This window comes from Lagenorhynchus albirostris, chromosome 5 (genome assembly GCF_949774975.1).
Source record: "Lagenorhynchus albirostris chromosome 5, mLagAlb1.1, whole genome shotgun sequence".
In the NCBI taxonomy this organism is placed as follows: Eukaryota; Metazoa; Chordata; class Mammalia; order Artiodactyla; family Delphinidae; genus Lagenorhynchus; species Lagenorhynchus albirostris.
In genome coordinates, this window is record NC_083099.1 from 70,639,160 (window position 1) to 70,658,445 (window position 19,286).

Here is a 19,286-nt window from a genome sequence, read left to right on the forward strand (position 1 = left end):
AAAAAAAATATAAAAGGAATCCAAATCGGAAGAGAAGAAGTAAGCTGTCACTGTTGCAGATGACATGATACTATACATAGAGAATCCAAAAGATGCTACCAGAAAACTACTAGAGCTAATCAATGAATTTGATAAAGTAGCAGGATACAAAATTAATACACAAAAATCTCTTGCATTCCTATACACTAATGATGAAAAATATGAAAGAGAAATTAAGGAAACTCTCCCATTTACCACTGCAACAAAAAGAATAAAATACCTAAGAATAAACCTACCTAAGGAGACAAAAGACCTGTATGCAGAAAATTATAAGACACTGATGAAAGAAATTAAAGGTGATACAAACAGATGGAGAGATATATCCTGTTCTTGGATTGGAAGAATCAACATTGTGAAAATGACTACTACCCAAAGCAATCTACAGATTCAATGCAATCCCTATCAAACTACCAATGGCATATTTCACAGAACTAGAACAAAAAACTTCACAATTTGTATGGAAATACAAAAGACCATGAATAGACAAAGCAATTTTGAGAAAGAAAAATGGAGCTGGAGGAATCAGGTTCCCTGACTTCAGACTATACTACAAAGCTACAGTAATCAAGACAGTATGGTACTGGCACAAAAACACAAATATAGATCAATGGAACAGGATAGAAAGCCCAGAGATAAACCCACACACATATGGTCACCTTATTTTTGATAAAGGAGACAAGAATATACAATGGAGAAAAGAGAGCCTCTTCAGTAAGTGGTGCTGAGAAAACTGGACAGCTACATGTAAAAGAATGAAATTAGAACACTTCCTAACACCATGTACAAGAATAAACTCAAAATGGATTAAAGGCCTAAATGTAAGGTCAGACACTATAAAACTCTTGGAGGTAAACATAGCCAGAACACTCTATGACATAAATCACAGCAAGATCCTTATTGACCCACCTCCTAGAGAAATGGAAATAAAACCAAAAATAAATGGGGCCTAGTGAAACTTAAAAGCTTTTGCACAGCAAAGGAAACCATAAACAAGACCGAAAGACAACCCTCAGAATGGGAGAAAATATTTGCAAATTAAACAACTGACAAAGGATTAACCTACAAAATTTACAAGCAGCTCATGCAGCTCAATAACAAAAAACCAAACAACCCAATCCAAAAATGGGCAGAAGACCTAAATAGACATTTCTCCAAAGAAGATATACGGACTGCCAACAAACACATGAAAGAATGCTCAACATCATTAATCATTAGAGAAATGCAAATCAAAAGTACAATGAGGTGTCACGTCACACCAGTCAGAATGGCCATCTACAAACAATAAATGCTAGAGAGGGTGTGGAGAAAAGGAAACCCTAATGTACTGTTGGTGGGAATGTGAGTTGATACAGCCACTATGGAGAACAGTATGGAGGTTCCTTCAAAAACTACAAATAGAACTACCATATGACCCAGCAATCCCACCACTGGATATATACCCTGAGAAAACCATAAGTCAAAAAGAGTTGTGTACCACAATGTTCATTGCAGTTCTATTTACAATAGCCAGGACATGGAAGCAACCTAAGTGTCCATCGTCGGATGAATGGATAAAGAAGATGTGGCACATATATACAATGGAATATAACTCAGCCATAAAAAGAAATGAAATTGAGTTATTTGTAGTGAGGTGGATGGACCTAGAGTCTGTCATAGTGAGTGAAGTAAGTCAGAAAGGGAAAAACAAATACCGTATGCTAACACATATGTATGGAATCTAAAAAAGAAAAAAAAAAAGGGTTCTGAAGAACCTAGGGGCAGGACAGGAATAAAGACTCAAACGTAGAGAATGGACTTGAGGACATGGGGAGGGGGAAGGGTAAGCTGGGACGAAGTGAGAGACTGGCATGGACTTATAAATTCTACCAAATGTAAAATAGACAGCTAACAGGAAGCAGCTGCATAGCACAGGGAGATCAGCTCGGTGCTTTGTGACCACCTAGAGGGGTGGGATAGGGAGGGTGGGAGGGAGACACAAAGGGAGGGGATATGGGAATATATGTATATGTATGGCTGATTCACTTTGTTATAAAGCAGAAACTATCACACCACTGTAAAGCAATTATAGTCCAAAAAAGATGTTAAAAAAATAAATAAAATAAAATAAAATAAAATCTTGTGGGAACAAGGCCAAGTGTGGATAGATAAGCAAGTAAATAAATAAATAATGTGATAGAATTGTCTTTTTTTAAACATTCTCTAAGAGAATGTACTAGGTAGATTTATTTCATTATGGTTTTTTAAATTAATTTTTTAAAAATTTTATGCAATTTTTAAAGGTTACACTCCATTTACAGTCATTACAAAATATTGGCTATATTACCCATGCTGTACAATATACCCTTGTAGTCTATCTTACACCCAATAGTTTGTACCCCAACCCCTTTAGTGCCCGTCCCCACCCACCCCACTGGTAACCACTAGCTTGTTCTCTCTATCTGAGTCTGCTTCTTTTTTGTTATGTTCACTAATTTGTTATATTTTTTAGATTCCACATATAAGTGACAGTATTTATCTTTCTCTGGCTTATTTCACTTAGCTTAATGTTATGGCATTTTCTTTGTCCCATACTAATTCAGGCTTAGGTTCAAAGTCCTAACTGGGGAACCTGGAAATATAGATGCCTTGGTGAGAGTGATTTTACATTGATCGTCCAATCGTCAATGACTCTTAATGTCTGCAGATAAATGTCCACAGTTATCAGCCTGTCAGTCAAGATTCTGTGATCTGACCCAACCTACTTTGTCAGATTTTATCTCCTGCTGTTTTTTTCCACATACCCTACAGTGTGGTCAAATTGAAAAACTCACCCCCTATATTTATCAGCTCTCTCTTGCTCATGCTGCTTCCTTCTACTTGAAATGCCCTTCTTTTGGTAAAAGATATTTGAAATCTTTTCACCCTTCCTATTTTGGTGCAAATGCTACTTCTTCCATGAAGCCATCCCAGTATCTCTCTTTTCTACATTGCCATCTCCTCCTTAACTGCAGGTCATCAGAAACAATATCCCCTTTTTCCAAACTCCAAAAGCATCTGCTGTTTTCTGGTACTCACTATTTTTGACTTGTATTTCATCCATTCATGTATGTGAATCCTCCACTAAACTCTATACATCAGTGATCAGCCTTTTAATGCCCAGGTACTTAATGTGCGTAACACATAGTAGGAGATGAACACTTCTAAGAGGAGGTTGAATGGAGATTTTCCTCTTGTCTGGGGAATTTTGCTGAGCCTCATATTTGAGGACAGTGAGAGGTAAGTGCCAATTTAATGTAAAGAAAGATGACTACCATATCTCCATAGTACCTACCAAGAGGGATCCACACTGGTCCTTCAACTGTAAGCATGCCATCCCCCCTCCCCCAGTTACCTATGTACAGACTATATAAGAGTAAACCATGGAGATGATCAAGAGATTCTTTAACGGGAATTGTTAGGAGAAGCAAGAACTGTGGTTTTCTTCCCAGCATCACAACACAAATGAAAGGAGATCATAAAAACCACTCCAGGAGAGACCTGAAGTGGCAAGGGTGGAGAATGGCTCTCATTCCCCGTCCTGTAATATCAAAGGGAAGAGAGAAGGGGCAGCAGTGAGAACAAGCTACACATCTACTATCTGGTACCTCAAGTAGAAGGGATGGAAATTAGCCAGGCTAGAGCTATCTTGGAAGGAATCTGCCCAGTGGACTGTTCAGCTGAGGTTAGAAGGCCCAGCAGAAGAAAAAGGCTTTGTGATATGTACCACTAGAAGGCAGATCCTGAAAGAAATCCTGAGGGGTCAGAGGAGAGAGCGCCACACATGTCAGGGCGTGGTCTAGTCTAGAGCGCTGGACTGGGAATCTCTGAAGAACTCAAGAACTCACCAGTGAGCCCCATGCAAAGTGCCTGAGTTTAGATGCTTACCCTGTTAGAGGGCACTTGACAGGAGAGAACTAGAGTACCCCCACTTAAGCAAAAAGTCCTGGGGTCCTGCCGCTTATATTTGCTGAAGCAGGGGTGAAAGTAGAAAACAAAGGAAAATAGAGACCATGGCCTTCTCTCCCACTGCCTGCTCCAAGCCATAGGTCAGGCTTCATCTGGGGAAGAAAACTTTGCATTGGATGAAAACATGAAATGTTAATTTATAATACCTGGACTTCTTATATCTAAAGATGATGTCATTTGAATACCTAGAATTGACCAGGAAATGATCTGCCTGTAGGATGACTGAACTTGCAGGGATGGGAAAGCAATAGTGTTTGAAGGCAGGTGGTAAAAACAAACAAAGATAGCAGTTTCCACCCTCTTTTTTCACCTTCACCATTTACTTAGACAGCTACACATTTGTTGAATAATAATTGATAAAGTGCTGTCATTCAAATAGAACACTATGCTTCTGATCTATCACCCTTCTGAGACTTTTCTCTCCCACTGGTAACAGTGGTCCTGCCCTGAGTCATCCAAACTCTCCCACCAAACTCGCTCTGAGATGAGAGGGTAAGTTTCACAGAATGACCAACTGGCATGAGAGTCAGCAGGCTATTGTCATGGGAAAGCATAAAGTATACCCATTACCTTGGGAGTCAAATTCATAACCAGTATCATGGAATTAAGTGTGCAAAAGCTCAGACCAACTTGCTCAAGGTCATCTGGCAATTCTGTGGCAAGGCTACCACCCATGTTTTTGAATTTCCAATCAGTCTACTTGTACACAGGCTAAGTCTTTTCAAGGGCTCACCAAATTAGTCAGTCATCTCAAAAAAATAAAGACAAAAAGGATGGGTGTAGCACGATATCATTCATCTTGTAATGAGGGCTTACAGGGTGTGATGTACTGTACTATACACTTTACATGTGGTATGTTATCTGATCCTCACAACCTTATAAGGACCTTTCATATGAGTCAATTATTTATTTAGTAAATAATTTCCCAAAGGTTGCAGAGATAGGACGTGGTAGAGGATGGCCGTGGCCTTCACTTTCACGCTACTGCCTGCTAGCGTATCTCTTGGAACATCCTGGTATTCTTTTTTTCTTTTTAACATCATTGTCCATCTTCACAAGTAAATCATGCAAACTCCTTTAAAAAACAGCGAACATTCTAGAAGCAATATCAAGGATTCAAAATTATCCAGTCACGTGAATATTAATAACACATAGAAAATATTTTAGAGGGCTATAAATAGACATTTCAACCCTAAGAATCAAAATTGATATTACTTACATCCCTGACACTGGTAAATTTTGTCATTGGGTTAATATAATATATGACCTCAATATCACTTTCATGTTTCTAAGATGCTACATGGGGCTTCCCTGGTGGTGCAGTGGTTGAGAATCTGCCTGCCGATGCAGGGGACATGGGTTCGAGCCCTGGTCTGGGAAGATCCCACATGAGGCGGAGCAACTAGGCCCGTGAGCCACAGCTACCGAGCCTGCGCTCTAGAGCCCGTGAGCCACAACTACTGAGCCTGCGTGTCTGGAGCCTGTGCTCCACAACAAGAGAGGCCACGATAGTGAGAGGCCCGTGCACCGCGATGAAGAGGGGCCCCCGCTTGCTGCAACTGGAGAAAGCCCTCACACAGAAACGAAGACCCAACACAGCCAAAAACAAATAAATAATAATTAAAAATGAATATCTGCTTATAAAAAAAAAAGATGCTACATGAAATTCTCAGGGTTGTTAATATCCTGCATTGCTGCATGTTTTATCTGGTTTTTTTCGTAACACTTCATTTGTTGAACAAGGAAAAGGAGGTGAGTATATCATTCTTTTTCTTTGCTCTCTGTTGAGGCAGTCACCTTTCTCACTTACTAAGAGTTAGTATCAAGCTCTAAGTTCCTTGGTAGGAAATACTTTATCAGTGTCATCTCAAAGGAAGGAAATAAGCAATAACTGCTGTGAGCCGCACCTTGCTTTTGAGAGAATTCCACTACAGTAAAGCGCTAGCATTTGTTCTCAAACGTCAAAGACCTAGAAAAAGTCTGGTTTCACGTCAATGTGAAGCATAGCTGAATAATGGAAAATGACCTTTGGGTTTCAAAGATTTCCCTTCCCGGATTTCTTGCACATTTTTCTTTGTACAAGACACAAACCTACAAAGAACTGAGAATGCATTGACAATTTTGTAAGGCTAAGACCTATTTTCTATCAGGACATATTAACGCCAAGTCTGAGGACTTCAAGCCTCAACTTACTGCCAACACCACTTTCAAAAAATTCACAGGTAATGAAGTCTTGGTAGTTAAGATGTGTCATTGTCAGAACCTCTTATTTGTATGAATAGTTCTAGAATTTCATGGATAAATGCAACTAATATGGTTTACTTTGCTAAAGAGCTTACTTGTTAAACAGACCATCAAGGTAGTAGCAACATCTGGCATGAGATACTGGTAAATCCTGAAGAGCTGTAGTTGCTGAAAAGGAAAGAAAAGTAAACATAAGTGAGGCTTCTGCCATCATATTGTCTTTATCATTCCCAACACTGTTCTTGAAAGTAGTCAGGAAGCAGCTGTTACTTTTCTCCCCACTTTAGGAAGAAAGGAACTTACCTAACTTCTTTAGCATCTCATTGGATAGAATAAAACCAAATCACTCTTTTCCCAGTGTTTAACTTAATTCCATATTAGCAATGAGAGTCAGTCAGTTGGGAAACACCCTCCTTATTGGCCATAGTAATTCTTGCAGCTGTAGGCTTAGCCTGGATAGTTGAACTCTCAACATAAGATATTAAAGCCTGAAAGTTCTTCTGGGACTTCATACTTAAAATTTGAAGTCAAGGCTTCAAATCATTCAACACGTTTTTCTCTCCATCCTCATCCATGGATTGAGTTCACAACATCGTTCTCTTGGAGTCCATCTACTTTCACAAACTGAACAAGCTCCCTACCCCAAGAAAGCCCATTGCAGACTTCATTCTGGTATACCACCTGCCTTTCTAAGGTTTGTGTAGACATAGAACTCCTTTTCAGTTCACATTTATGGAATTGAAGTATTTAAACATGAAAGTCAGCTCGATACTCTCCAGGAACTTGCCTTGCAATACCTTTTGCTGCCAAGTCTGTTTCTCTGCTTCATAGCTATTGACTGAGCACTAAATCATAATCTGGTTCTATGCATATTACAGACCACATTGACGCAAATGAAAATATTTCTGGCCCCTTGGAGAGGGAACTTAAGGCCAAGATGTTTCCAGGTGAAGGTCCTTGGAGGGCACTCTTACTTAGGTCTAGACCATCAGAGTGAATGGTTTCAGAGTAGACTGGTTCCAACTCTATCCATGGAGACTTTGGAACTGAAATTCTGCTTTTGTAATTTTCAGAGAACGCAAATAGTTTCTCAGTGTTCCTCTCATCCTCCAATTCTTTCTCTGTCTTTTTACATTTCCTTCTCATATTCTTTTGCCCTCAGAATGGTAAAATTATATATAAGCAGGTTGAGATGGAACAGGGCTTTTCAAAGACAGCTTTACTTTTTATCCTGGGAGCAGTTTTCAGAGAACTATCCAGGGCTTTGGAAATCAGTCAGCCTGAGTTCCTGGAGGCAGATAAAGGCTCGGCCAAGGGCAAGATCTAATTTGTTTTTAGTCATAGAGGCAGAACTTGAATCCAGGTTTCCTGACTCCCAATCCATTTCTTGTTTCTACCCACCTAGTTGGCCCTTAGCCTCTGTGTATGCTTCTTGCAATCAATAGCCCACTGAGGCTGGAGTCCTGTGGTCCCTGCTTTCACCACTCAAATGTCTTAGGGAAGCAGTACAATAATTCCCTCCCCACAGAGTTCCCTGAGCCTGCTGGATCATTTTACTGTAGAGTAAGTTATGACTGAACCGATGCAGATTACTTTCAACCTATACATATTTCTTCCATATAGCTAATTAATTCTTAGATGATTATTTTTATCATTTCATTTCAAAAGTCTTTTCAAAACATTTTTACAGAATTGTTAATCCTTTACTAATGACGTGTAAGTTCTGGGCAAGTTCAGAACTAAAGCTCCGGTGTGGGAATTTTTCCAGATTTTGAGCCCTTCAAAGTCAAATTCAACAACTTTTCATTCTTTTTATCTCTTCTTAGTCTGCCAAAAATATTCCATAGTTGGAGACGGATGCATTTCCTGCTGAGTTATATTTAGGCTCCCCTGATGCTCTCTCCATACTCTAAGTGAAGAAATAGAGGCTGGAGGAGGTCAAGTGTCTCAGGTTATCTAGAGAAGAACAGCACTCCTAGAAACGGAGCCACATCTACTTATTTCTAGCTCTGTGTTTCATGCACAGCTATATCAAGTTCTCAAGTTTGTAGACATCTATTTTGAGAAATGTCATTTATTTATAAAACATTAAATCCTGTGTAAGAGCTGCACCACCTCCCCCAAATAAACAAGGGATATAAATGCAATTAGAACTAGGAAGAAATTATTTTGGTTCATACCCAGTAGAGCAGTGGTGTACCCATAAAGTGGATTATGCCGTACATGATCTCACCCCAAAGGATGAGACGAGAGCAGCGAGGCTTTCTCTGTTTAAGAAAACATAAAAGTAACTGGTTATATATGACACATATCTCCCAGTCTCTTTTATATTTTAAAAGGAGCTCATTTTAATAGCCTGCTGATATACATTCACTTAATCACTGATTCATCCTCTCAATTATTCATTTAACCACTCATTCACTTACTCATTCTTTCCTTCAATCATTACCTCACCCACTGATTCATAAGTTCACATTTATTTAAGGCTTATAAGGTGCCAGCATTGTGCTCAGAGTCATGGAGGATATAAATGAATCAGGCAGTCCTTATTTTCAACTAGCTTGCAATGAATTAAGAAGATTAACATGAACATTATAAACACAGTACATTGTGACAAGGTGCAAAATGTCAAGTACTGACTCGCCTGTGATTCATTCCATCCTAGCAACACTTGCTCCTCGGGTGTGTTTTAAAGTCCCTTAGAGACATAAAGCTAAGGGCCAGGTGCTCTCACATTATAGGGAGAGTAGATGTGGCACCAATATTTGAGATGAAATGGGTTTGTTGGCTTCAATACGCGAGGAAGAACACAGGGTAATAATGTGAGCTGGTATGGGAACCCAAAGAGATAAAGACAATGGTAAAAATTGCAGCTTAGCAAGTAAATAGTCCCTAGTCAATAATATAATAACTTTGTATGGTGACAGATGGTTACTAGACTTATCAAGGTGATCAATTCATAATGTACATAAATGTCAAATCACTATGTTGTACATCTGAAACTAACATAATATTGTATGTCAACTATACTTCAATGAAAAAGAAAAAAGCAAATATTACTGGATTCCCCTGGTGGTGCAGTGGTTAAGAATCCACCTACCAATGCAGGGAACACGGGTTCGATCCCTTGTCCAGGAAGATCTCACATTCCGTGGAGCAACTAAGCCCGTGCACCACAACTACTGAGCCCACGTGCCACAACTACTGAAGCCTGGGCGCCTGGAGCCTGTGCTCCGCAACAAGAGAAGCCACTGCAATGATAAGCCTACGCACCTCAACAAAGAGTAGCCCCCGCTCGTCACAACTACGGAAAGCCCACACGCAGCAATGAAGACCCAACACAGCCAATAAATAAATAAATAAATACATAAGAATAAAAAAGTAAATATTACCCTCTTTAAAAAATTCTGTTTGGGGCTTCCCTGGTGGCGCAGTGGTTGAGAGTCCGCCTGCTGATGCAGGGCACGTGGGTTCGTGCCCCGGTCCGGGAAGATCCCACATGCCGCGGAGCGGCTGGGCCCGTGAGCCATGGCCGCTGAGCCTGCGCGTCCGGAGCCTGTGCTGCGCAACGGGAGAGGCCACAACAGTGAGAGGCCCGCGTACCACAAAAAAAAAAAAAAAAAAAAAAAAAAAAAATTCTGTTTGAACTGTAATTCCTTTAACTGGGTCTGGTTGGTGGTGGATTATGACAGGCCAAAGTAAGAGGAGTGGGGAACTTGGCAAACAAGCCCTCCTGCAGCCTCCTCTTGCCAAGCAAGGCAGAAGCAAATCCACATGGGAGGCAGACCACATCCTCTTGGTTTCTGGTCCCCAGTGACATGGACACCGCTGCTCAAACATCGTCAACAGGTCAGGGACATGAGAAATAAAACCCAAAGAGCCAAACTAACAACCACATTGTCTTGCACAAGATGAGAAGGTTCTGGTGGGAGATGAGCCAGGATGCTTTGAGTGGATGTTTTCTACCAGGCTGTGAGGTACTGCCTTTTTGTTTTCAGCACAGAGGGTGGAGCAGAAGACCAGCTGAGAATGGTAAGCATGTGAAGCCTGGATCGTTTTCTGACATGCACTTTGTGATTTCATCCTTTTTTCCTACAGTTGTACATTTCCAGGAAAACTGACACCCGGATTTAAAAAAACAAAAAAGTGCAAAAATCTAGAATGGTAAGGCATAAAGAATGTTTGAACCCCCTATGCAAGGCCTCCACACCTGGCACGGGCCTCCAAAATGACTGCTATTCCAAATGGTTGTGAATTTTAAGCGGCTCACTCATTTACTTAATGCATTCCACAAACGTTCATCAAATGTTCTGAGGTACCGTGGTAGGCACAGCAACAGAGAAATGAATAAGGCACAGTCCTTGTCCTAAAGGACTTGAACTATAACAAGTCAATCATGTTTCAAAGAATAAAGATGGAAACCTGTGGATCTGGACCCATGTACCTAAAACTGTACCTCATTGCTCCTCTAGAGGATGTTTTCTCAGGACTAGGCACGCATCAAAAACAGCAAGGGTAAAATCAGCCTAACCCTGAAGTCTTACTAAGCCATCTGCCGCTAGAGAAATTTAACATCCTGACTTGTTTTTTTTTTTTTGCTGTACGCGGGCCTCTTACCGCTGTGGCCTCTCCCGTTGCGGAGCACAGGCTCCGGACGCGCAGGCCCAGCGGCCATGGCTCACGGGCCCAGCCGCTCCGCGGCACGTGGGATCCTCCCAGACCGGGGCACGAACCCGTGTCCCCTGCATCGGCAGGCGGACTCTCAACCACTGCACCACCAGGGAAGCCCCCTGACTTGTATTTTAAAACAGTATATTGCCTCCAGAAATGCACTGGGCATGAGAAAGGGCATCCAAAGTTCAAGTGCCACTGTCTTTTGGATGAATCAAGTAGGCACTTGGTGCAACCGTCCTGGAGTTTGAACCCCCTATGTAAGGCCTCCACACCTGGCACTCCAGCTTCCCCTCCACAGATCCCATCTGAGAAGCCTTCCAGCCCAGTTTGGCTATCAGGTCCCCGCACTCTCCAATGAAAACCCCATTTCTGAACATGGCTCTCCATCCCCCCACCTGGAATTCCCTCCCACCTCCTTCACACTTCCATACATCCTATCCATCCTTCAGATTGCAACCTTCCTTTAAAACCTTCCCTTTTGGCTTGAGTTATCATCCTGAACTACTGGAACAATGACTGTATTATTGGGACGTTCATTTATTTAAAGCTAATTTATTTGAGCACCTCTTACTTATCAGGCAGAAGATTCTGTGTTATGCGATTACATCTGCATATATCTATACCCTTTACTGGAATGTGAGCCCTCCAGCTCAAGGCTCTGTCTCATTCTTAATCCACCACATTTTCAAGCACAATATTTTAAAAGACCTGCATGGGTTGTGTTGATGCTGGGAAGCATGAAGTCTGGCAAGTGTCCCAAACACTCTGGATATGTAGTCACCATGACACAAACCAGGTTAAGGCAATAGAGATATTAAGGGTAAGGCTTGGAGAGACTCTCCAAAAGACACACCACTAAAACATAATGCCTGGCTCGCCAGGGATGAGAAAGAGGAAAGAGTTAAAAGCACTCTGATGTTCTGAGCCTCAAAGATGGACTCTAAGGACCAAATTGGTCCTCAGAAGCAGAAAACATGGGAGTTAGCAAGGGAAGCTGCTTTGAAGGTAGGGGAGGTGATGTTGTTTGAGGGCATGAAGGACACAGTACAGGCACCCAGTACTCAGGGAGAGGGGTCAAGCTGTCTTGCTGCCACTCAGAGGCTAGCACATTTAGGTAATTCCCAATGGCCGCTGCACATTCAGATGCACCAAGGGACATGCTGAGAACTTCATGGTTGTCTTTTTTTTGTATAAACCTCAACATTCTGTGATGTGCTCCAGACCATCGGCCGTGAAGGTGGCCTGAAGTTACCCCACAGTATTACAGGAAAAATTAGAGGGAAAAAAATTTATGCACACAGTATAAAACCTGATGTAAGTCAGAAAGAAAAATTCCATATGATATCACTTATATGTGGAATCTAAAATACAACACAAATGAACTTATCTATGAAACAGAAGCAGATTCACAGACATAGATAACAGACTTGTGGTTACCAAGGGGGGGTGGGGTGGGGGGGAGGGATGGAGTGGGAGTTTGGGATTAGCAGATGCAAACTATTATATACAGGATGTATAAAGAAGATCTTACTGTATAGCACAGGGAACTATATTCAGTATCCTGTGATAAATGATAATGGAAAAGAATATTAAAAAAAAGGTAATTGTATGTATAACTGAGTCATTTTGCTGTACAGCAGAAATTAACACAACATTGCAAATCAACTATACTTCAATAAAAAGGGTATGTTAAATGAAAAAAATTTGATGTTTTATTCTTAACTGTATGAATAAATTTCTTTTTTTTTTTTTTGGCTGTGACATGTGGCATGTGGAATCTTAGTTCCCCAACCAGGGATCGAACCTGTGCCCCTCTGCAGTGGAAGCACAGAGTCTTAACCACTGGATGACCAGGGAAGTCTCAAGGCCCAGTACTTGGAGTTTTCATAGAAACCAGGCCTTCTATTGTTTTATATCTTTATGTGCTACTTGGATGTTATATCATCCTTCTCCATTGTCAGCCTGAAGTTTGAGCCATAGTAGAAATCCCTAAAAATGTCATTATTTGTTTTAATGTTAATTTATGTACACACAAATACTGAGTGTCTAATATTGCAATCAAAACACTGGTTAAGAATAATAATTCATGAATCTCTACATATAGCTACTGGCCTGGATCACATCATAGGGTTTATGGTTGTTTGTTAGTTATTTAGCCAATAAAACCTTTATTTAATTGATAATAATTAAATATTATTTAATTGATAATAATTATTTATCAATTATTTATTTATCAATTATTTAATTGATAATAATTAAATATTATTTAATTAATCAAAAAAATATGAGTAGAGACAAGATCAGAAATGAGAGTGCAGTGGATGTAAGGGAGCTATACTGGGAAAATAAACAGTTTTTAATTCCTTCCCCTTCCCTAATCCAATTGCCAATCCATTGTAAAAGTCTCTGGTGCAATCACTTTGGGTATTCACTAATTTGTATTTTGGAGACATAACACTACTGGGGGAAGTTTTCTGGTGGAGGGTTCCTTTTCTCTTTCCCCCGCATCCACAACTCCTGAGATAAAGGTTCCAGTAAGCATCCAACATACAAAATAAAGGAGAGAAGTAAGATATACAATAGGTTTTTAAATATCAACTCTAGTTTTCAACTGTCCACATGACACAGCCACGTATCCTTCAAAGCTCAGCATAGGTCGCCTTTTTGTTGCTTTTACCAGCATTCTCAAGCAGCACTCATGGCCCCCTTAAATGATACTCAGTAGCACTTTACCCGAGCCTCTGCTTATCACTTTCAATTACAGTTGAATTCTGTCCAGAGCCAGACAGTGAGCCTGTCGGTCAGGGGATAGAAAGGGGATAGGTGGCCTACTTGATGAGATGAGACACACACTCGATGTTGGGTGTTTTCAAGGTGAAAGGGCAGGCCACAGATGCCTTCTGTTCTGACAGCAAAATGCCTGCATGAGCCATTTTCAAAGCCTGGAATGATAAAGCCATGTTACACCCACGACTCCTCAGACCAAGCTCTAACTCTTCAAACAGCGCGAGGCTATTCTTCACGTTATAGAGTTGATAACATTGCACTCTCCCACCCCTGGATCTCTGTTTGTGCTGCTCTGCCACCTGGATACACGCAGTCACCAATGAAAGAGGCACCAAGTAAACAATGACCCAGTGGTAGAAGAGTGCGTGCGTGTGTGTGTGTGTGTGTGTGTTGGTTGAGGGGGTGTAGACATGATAAGAAAATGGAAGGACTCATTCCAGAAATCTATTAAAAAGATGACAGAATTTGGATGGAACTTTGTGAGGGCCTTTACAATCACAGTTCTTACACTTATCAGGCCACCTTCATGAACTATAGGAAAAACTAATTCCCACCTTTTCCTAGGCTGCCGGCTGCCTGATCCGGCCAACCAGCTAACTGCTGGGACGAAGTGTGGGGCATACAGCATCTTCACTGGAGGAAAGGACCAGATGCACACATCAGAGAAGCGTTCCAGAATATATGTTGTCTCACTGATATAAGGGCTAATTCATTTCTCATCAAGACTGGAAACTGTCCAGAGAATGCCCAGAGCAGAGAGTGGCCAACGAGCAGTCCAGTGAGCCCCTAATCCTATGAGAATTGTATGAACATAAAATGAGATTTCGTATTTCTGTAGCTCTGTAGAAAGTGCAAAGTACCTGGTTACTATGGCCAGTATACACTAAATTCATGTTCAATTAATACTAGAATATTTCCTTCTTCCTCCTTTCTCCCTTAATATTTTATATCTCTGTGATGTAATTTAGGACCACCTACTTTATGTTAGGGTTAGTTTTATGCATGATTTTTTTCCCCCATCAGATAATGAACTCTTCGGAGGAAGAGACTATGTCCTTTATAACATCCAGTTTATTTGTTTTGTTCTAAATTCCACATAATTTATGAGAATGGGTACTCACTCTAGATTTGGAAGAAGAGACTAACAACTAGCTTCTTCTCATGAAGTATGAGGCAGAAAAATTCATAACAGATCTCTAATTATGAACATAGTCGTTCACAGAACTTTAAAGAAAATATTTAAGAAGGAAGTAAAACAAATACCTAGACCTTAAGTATCTAATAGACTTTGGAAATACAAAGCAATTCTCTTTACTTCTCGTTCCACAAATTAGCTCCTAAAATATTTTCTTATGTACAACAATCTTCAAGTAAGCTACTGTTTCAACCATATCTTCGAAACTCAGATTATAAAATAGGCACTGCCTTCTATTGTGTTAGAGAAGTAATCTGCTGAGAATCTTGTAATTTAGGTTTGCTATTGTATGTAATGACCAAATAATTTGGTCTATGATTTTGCTGAGTATAAGAATTTTGGGGTATAGCCAACTTGTAAAAAGTAACCCTGGTGTAGAAATCTGGCAGGGATAAACACAATTTACACATAAGTCAAAGCTTTACCATCAGTTTCAAATTCTTCCTTCATTAAGCCTTTACCAGCTGCATGACTTAAGGGAAAAAAAAAAAAAAAGTATTCACCTCCCTGAGTCTCATTTCCTTATTTATAACAGGAGAGATTTAAACCAGCTAGCCTTGAAAAGTCCCTTTTGCGTCTGAAATATGGGAGCCTATGTAGCCTTTCCTTGTCTTTATTATTCTAGGAGTTGCTAGAAAACAGCGGAAGTGACTCATCTCACTTTACTCTAAACCACGTTCAACCCACACTCCAGTAGAAGTGAATATAAACGTCAGAATGATTAAGTGATGTGATTGTTGGCAGAAGGGTGAAGAGTCAGACCCCAGGAGATGTGGGGTCCTTAAAAGGGATATCAGTGAACCCCCTGCATTAGAAGAAGTAATTTCTACTCACCCCACAGTCATTAGCTCCATCTCCACACATGCCTACATAATGACTGCAGGGGAAAGGATAAGAAAAATTAATGCTTAATTTTAATTAAGCTTAATGCCTCACTTGAGTAATTTCCATCATAACTAGATCACACGCGATGTGTGTGTATGTGTGTGTGTATGTGTGTGTGTGTGTGTGTGTGTGTGTCCCCTGAACACATGTGGAATCAGCCTGAAAGAAAAAGACTTGGAGATAACTATTCCCAGAGGGATAATGCCCTTGTATATTTAAATTGTTTCAATCAATCAATCACATGGAAATGATGGTGATACTGCCAAGGATGTCCACAAAGATGATCACACACTTCAAAAGAAGTCCTGTTGGATTATATCCACCAAGACCAAGCTGAAGTGTGTGCTGTCATAATCACAGCACTTTCCACACCCTAATGCACAGATCACAACCTAGTCCATCTGTGTTTTGGTTGCTGACTGCTGCTGAAAGTTTAACATGTAGACACTAGGGAGAGAAACATTTGGGAAATGGTTTAACAGATATAACTAGAGATATATACACATATTCCTGATGCATCTTGGAGTGAAAATGAGATAACATGGCCCCCACCTATACCAGTTTGGTGTACAAACACAACAGTATAAAGGGAAGAGTAAATTTTAAAGCTATTACTAAAGAAAAGGAGTTTCTGATGCAAGACACACTGTCTTCTATTATAAGTAAATAATACACCGGAGGTATTGATTAATGGCAATACTATTAAAGGCTCAGTGGTAACTTGCCAAAAACACATGAAATAACACAATACAGGGAAAATGAAGTTCTCAGAGAATTTCCTTATTAGTTGACACATAAGAAACGGCCATCTTTATTGGTCAAAAATTGTCACATGTGGGGCTTCCCTGGTGGCGTAGTGGTTGAGAGTCCGCCTGCCGATGCAGGGGACACGGGTTCGTGCCCCGGTCCGGGAAGATCCCACATGCCGCGGAGCGGCTAGGCCCGTGAGCCATGGCCGCTGAGCCTGCGCGTCCGGAGCCTGTACTCCGCAACGGGAGAGGCCACAACAGTGAGAGGCCCGCGTACCGCAAAAAAAAAAAAAAAAAAAATTGTCACACGTAAACAGATTCATATGGTTTAACCTACTATTTGGCTAGTATATATGAAAATCACTCTATAAACATTTGTTTGTGTTCATGTACATATCAAGACTATACACATTTGCTGAAAATGGCTTCCTTTCTTCAGGCGTAAAGTACATATTTAGTCTTTATATCACACGAGGAATCTTACATCTTCTAGTGTTGTCTGAATAAAGAATAAATTCTGAATGAAGATCAAGATCTGGAAATTGAGAGGATAACTTATTCTGAGACAGCATATATCCTCCTGAATTGATGTTTCTTTAGGGGAATACAGCTTTTCAAAAGTAAGCATTTAAGTTGGCAACATTTCTCAGGTATTTGAGAAGGGTAAAATTACTTTCTTCAGCCAATATCATACAATGACCATGTAAGTAAAATAGTCATTTTAGACACTGGTTACTAACCCAGCCTCGAGGCATTATGGGAGTTAATAAGCAGTTTTGGAAACTTCCCTAAGAATGCTTGGGCAACAAAAAATAATAGTCAAAGGCAGTCTCTTGATTTTATTTGCTACTTATCAGCAATTATCTAAGTTTCACTACTCTCCATTCCTTTTCACTTTCCAGAAATCTGCAGTCCAGAAATTGTAACAGTCCCAGCAAGTAATACATAGGTCTGGTCTCAAGAAGAACCGTTTCACTCTGATGTGACTTGGTCATCTGTATTTTTGAAGGAGATAAGAAAGGACTTTTTCTTTTTCTGACTTTGGCCTCAATACCCAAAACAGTGAAAATGCCATTTCATCTCCTTCCTGGAGGACCTGAAATTATTCACACAGCTTCTGATGGACCAACCTCAAATAATTCCAGGTGATAACTCTCACACTTCTCTATTTTTTTCCACTCTGAGCTGTACAAACCCCTGTTGTTTCTATACTCTATATCCAAGCAGGGGATCTTCCTCTAAGATATGCCCTATGGGCCACAGAAGGAATGCTCTCCGGGGTAGACAGCTTCTGAAATGGCCCACCTCCTAGTATTCATGACGTCTAATGCCCTCCCTTGAGTGTGGACTGGACCTAGCAACTTGCTTCTAATGAAAGGAATAAAGTGACGGGATAAGATGTTACTTCTAAGATGAAGATATAAAAAATGGTCATACCTCTCTCTCTTTCTCTCTCCCTCTGACTCTTCTTACTTGCTCTCTGTCATGGAAGCTAGCTGACACACTGTGAGCTTCCTTATGAAATGACCCACGTGGCAAGGAAACAAGGGTGGTTTCTGCCCAACAGCCAGTAAAAAACAGACTCTTTAGCCCAACCGCCCACAAGAAACTGAATCCTGCCAACAACACATGAGTGAGGCTGGTGGCAGATCCTTCCCCCCCAAGATGACTACAGTCATGGCCAACACCTCATTACACCTGTGAGAGACCTAGAACCAGAAGACTCAGCTAAGCACACCTGGATTCCTGACCCACAGCAATGTAAAAAAAAAAAAAAAATGGTGTTATTTTAAGCCACTATGATTTGGGGTAATTTGTTACACAGCAATAAATAACAAATACACTCTCTTTTCATGCAATAACAACTACTTTAATTTCTGAAATTCTTCAATGAGGCTAGATTTCTGCCCAGGGAACATTCTTGCAAAAATTGTTCCATTCACCAGAATCTAAAGAGAAAAACAACGATTGCAATAAGATTAGAGAGTTGAACACTTTTAAAATAAAAGAACAGTCCTGAAAAATGACTCCTGGCCACCGTTTTAATATAGCATTGGGTGGTGTGACATTAGACCAAATGTCAGGAAAGGGAAAAAAGAGGATTTAACACTTTAATATTTAACTTTCACTTTCAGTTTTCCATCACAAGTCTATTACTTTGTTCCAGGCCATTTTTCCAAGATGGGGTAAGCGCTAATGAATAAAAAGTAACTAAAAAGCAGAAGAGCATATAAGATTAAAACGCTTAAGGAAATACAGTTCTTTTTAATAAACACTGTCTCCGTAACTGAAGACTAAGCAGAGGAAAGAGCAATAGATCATGAGTTGAGAATCAGGGTTCTATTCCTAGCTCTGCCCCAAATTGTGCAAACCTTAGGCAAGAGACAACCTCTCTGAGTCTCAGCTTTCCAGTCTCTCCAATGAGGAACTGCACTAACGGCTTTCTAGAAGCCTGGGGGTGTCTAGATTCTATGGTCCTTGACTGGTAAGGCGACAGGACTTTCAAGACACTGCTAACAGATGGTTGCTGCCCTGGGCTCCTTCTCCACTTATCTCCTTCCCACTGACAGCACAACCCTGCAGGGCACTATTTGAAAATACACACACAGCGACAAGATAACAAATGATTTTGAGAATAAACCATGAAGTCTTTGTTTCCTTCTGCTGTAATTTAAGAATCCAGGCAGGAAGGGGAATAGAGTTCAGCCTGACATGAGTTGGTGACTTTC

General features: G+C 40.5%; 1 protein-coding gene across 1 annotated transcript in view; it reads right to left on the reverse strand.

Annotated features, from left to right (window-relative positions):
- Nucleotides 1–19,286, reverse strand: part of ATP13A5 (ATPase 13A5) — a 103,889-nt gene that overhangs the window by 18,091 nt on the left and 66,512 nt on the right. The window contains 6 exon segments of the mRNA XM_060149033.1: nt 6,363–6,435; nt 8,448–8,497; nt 8,500–8,534; nt 13,774–13,883; nt 15,758–15,800; nt 18,427–18,506. Of these exon segments, the coding sequence (XP_060005016.1) occupies nt 6,363–6,435; nt 8,448–8,497; nt 8,500–8,534; nt 13,774–13,883; nt 15,758–15,800; nt 18,427–18,506 (391 nt within the window).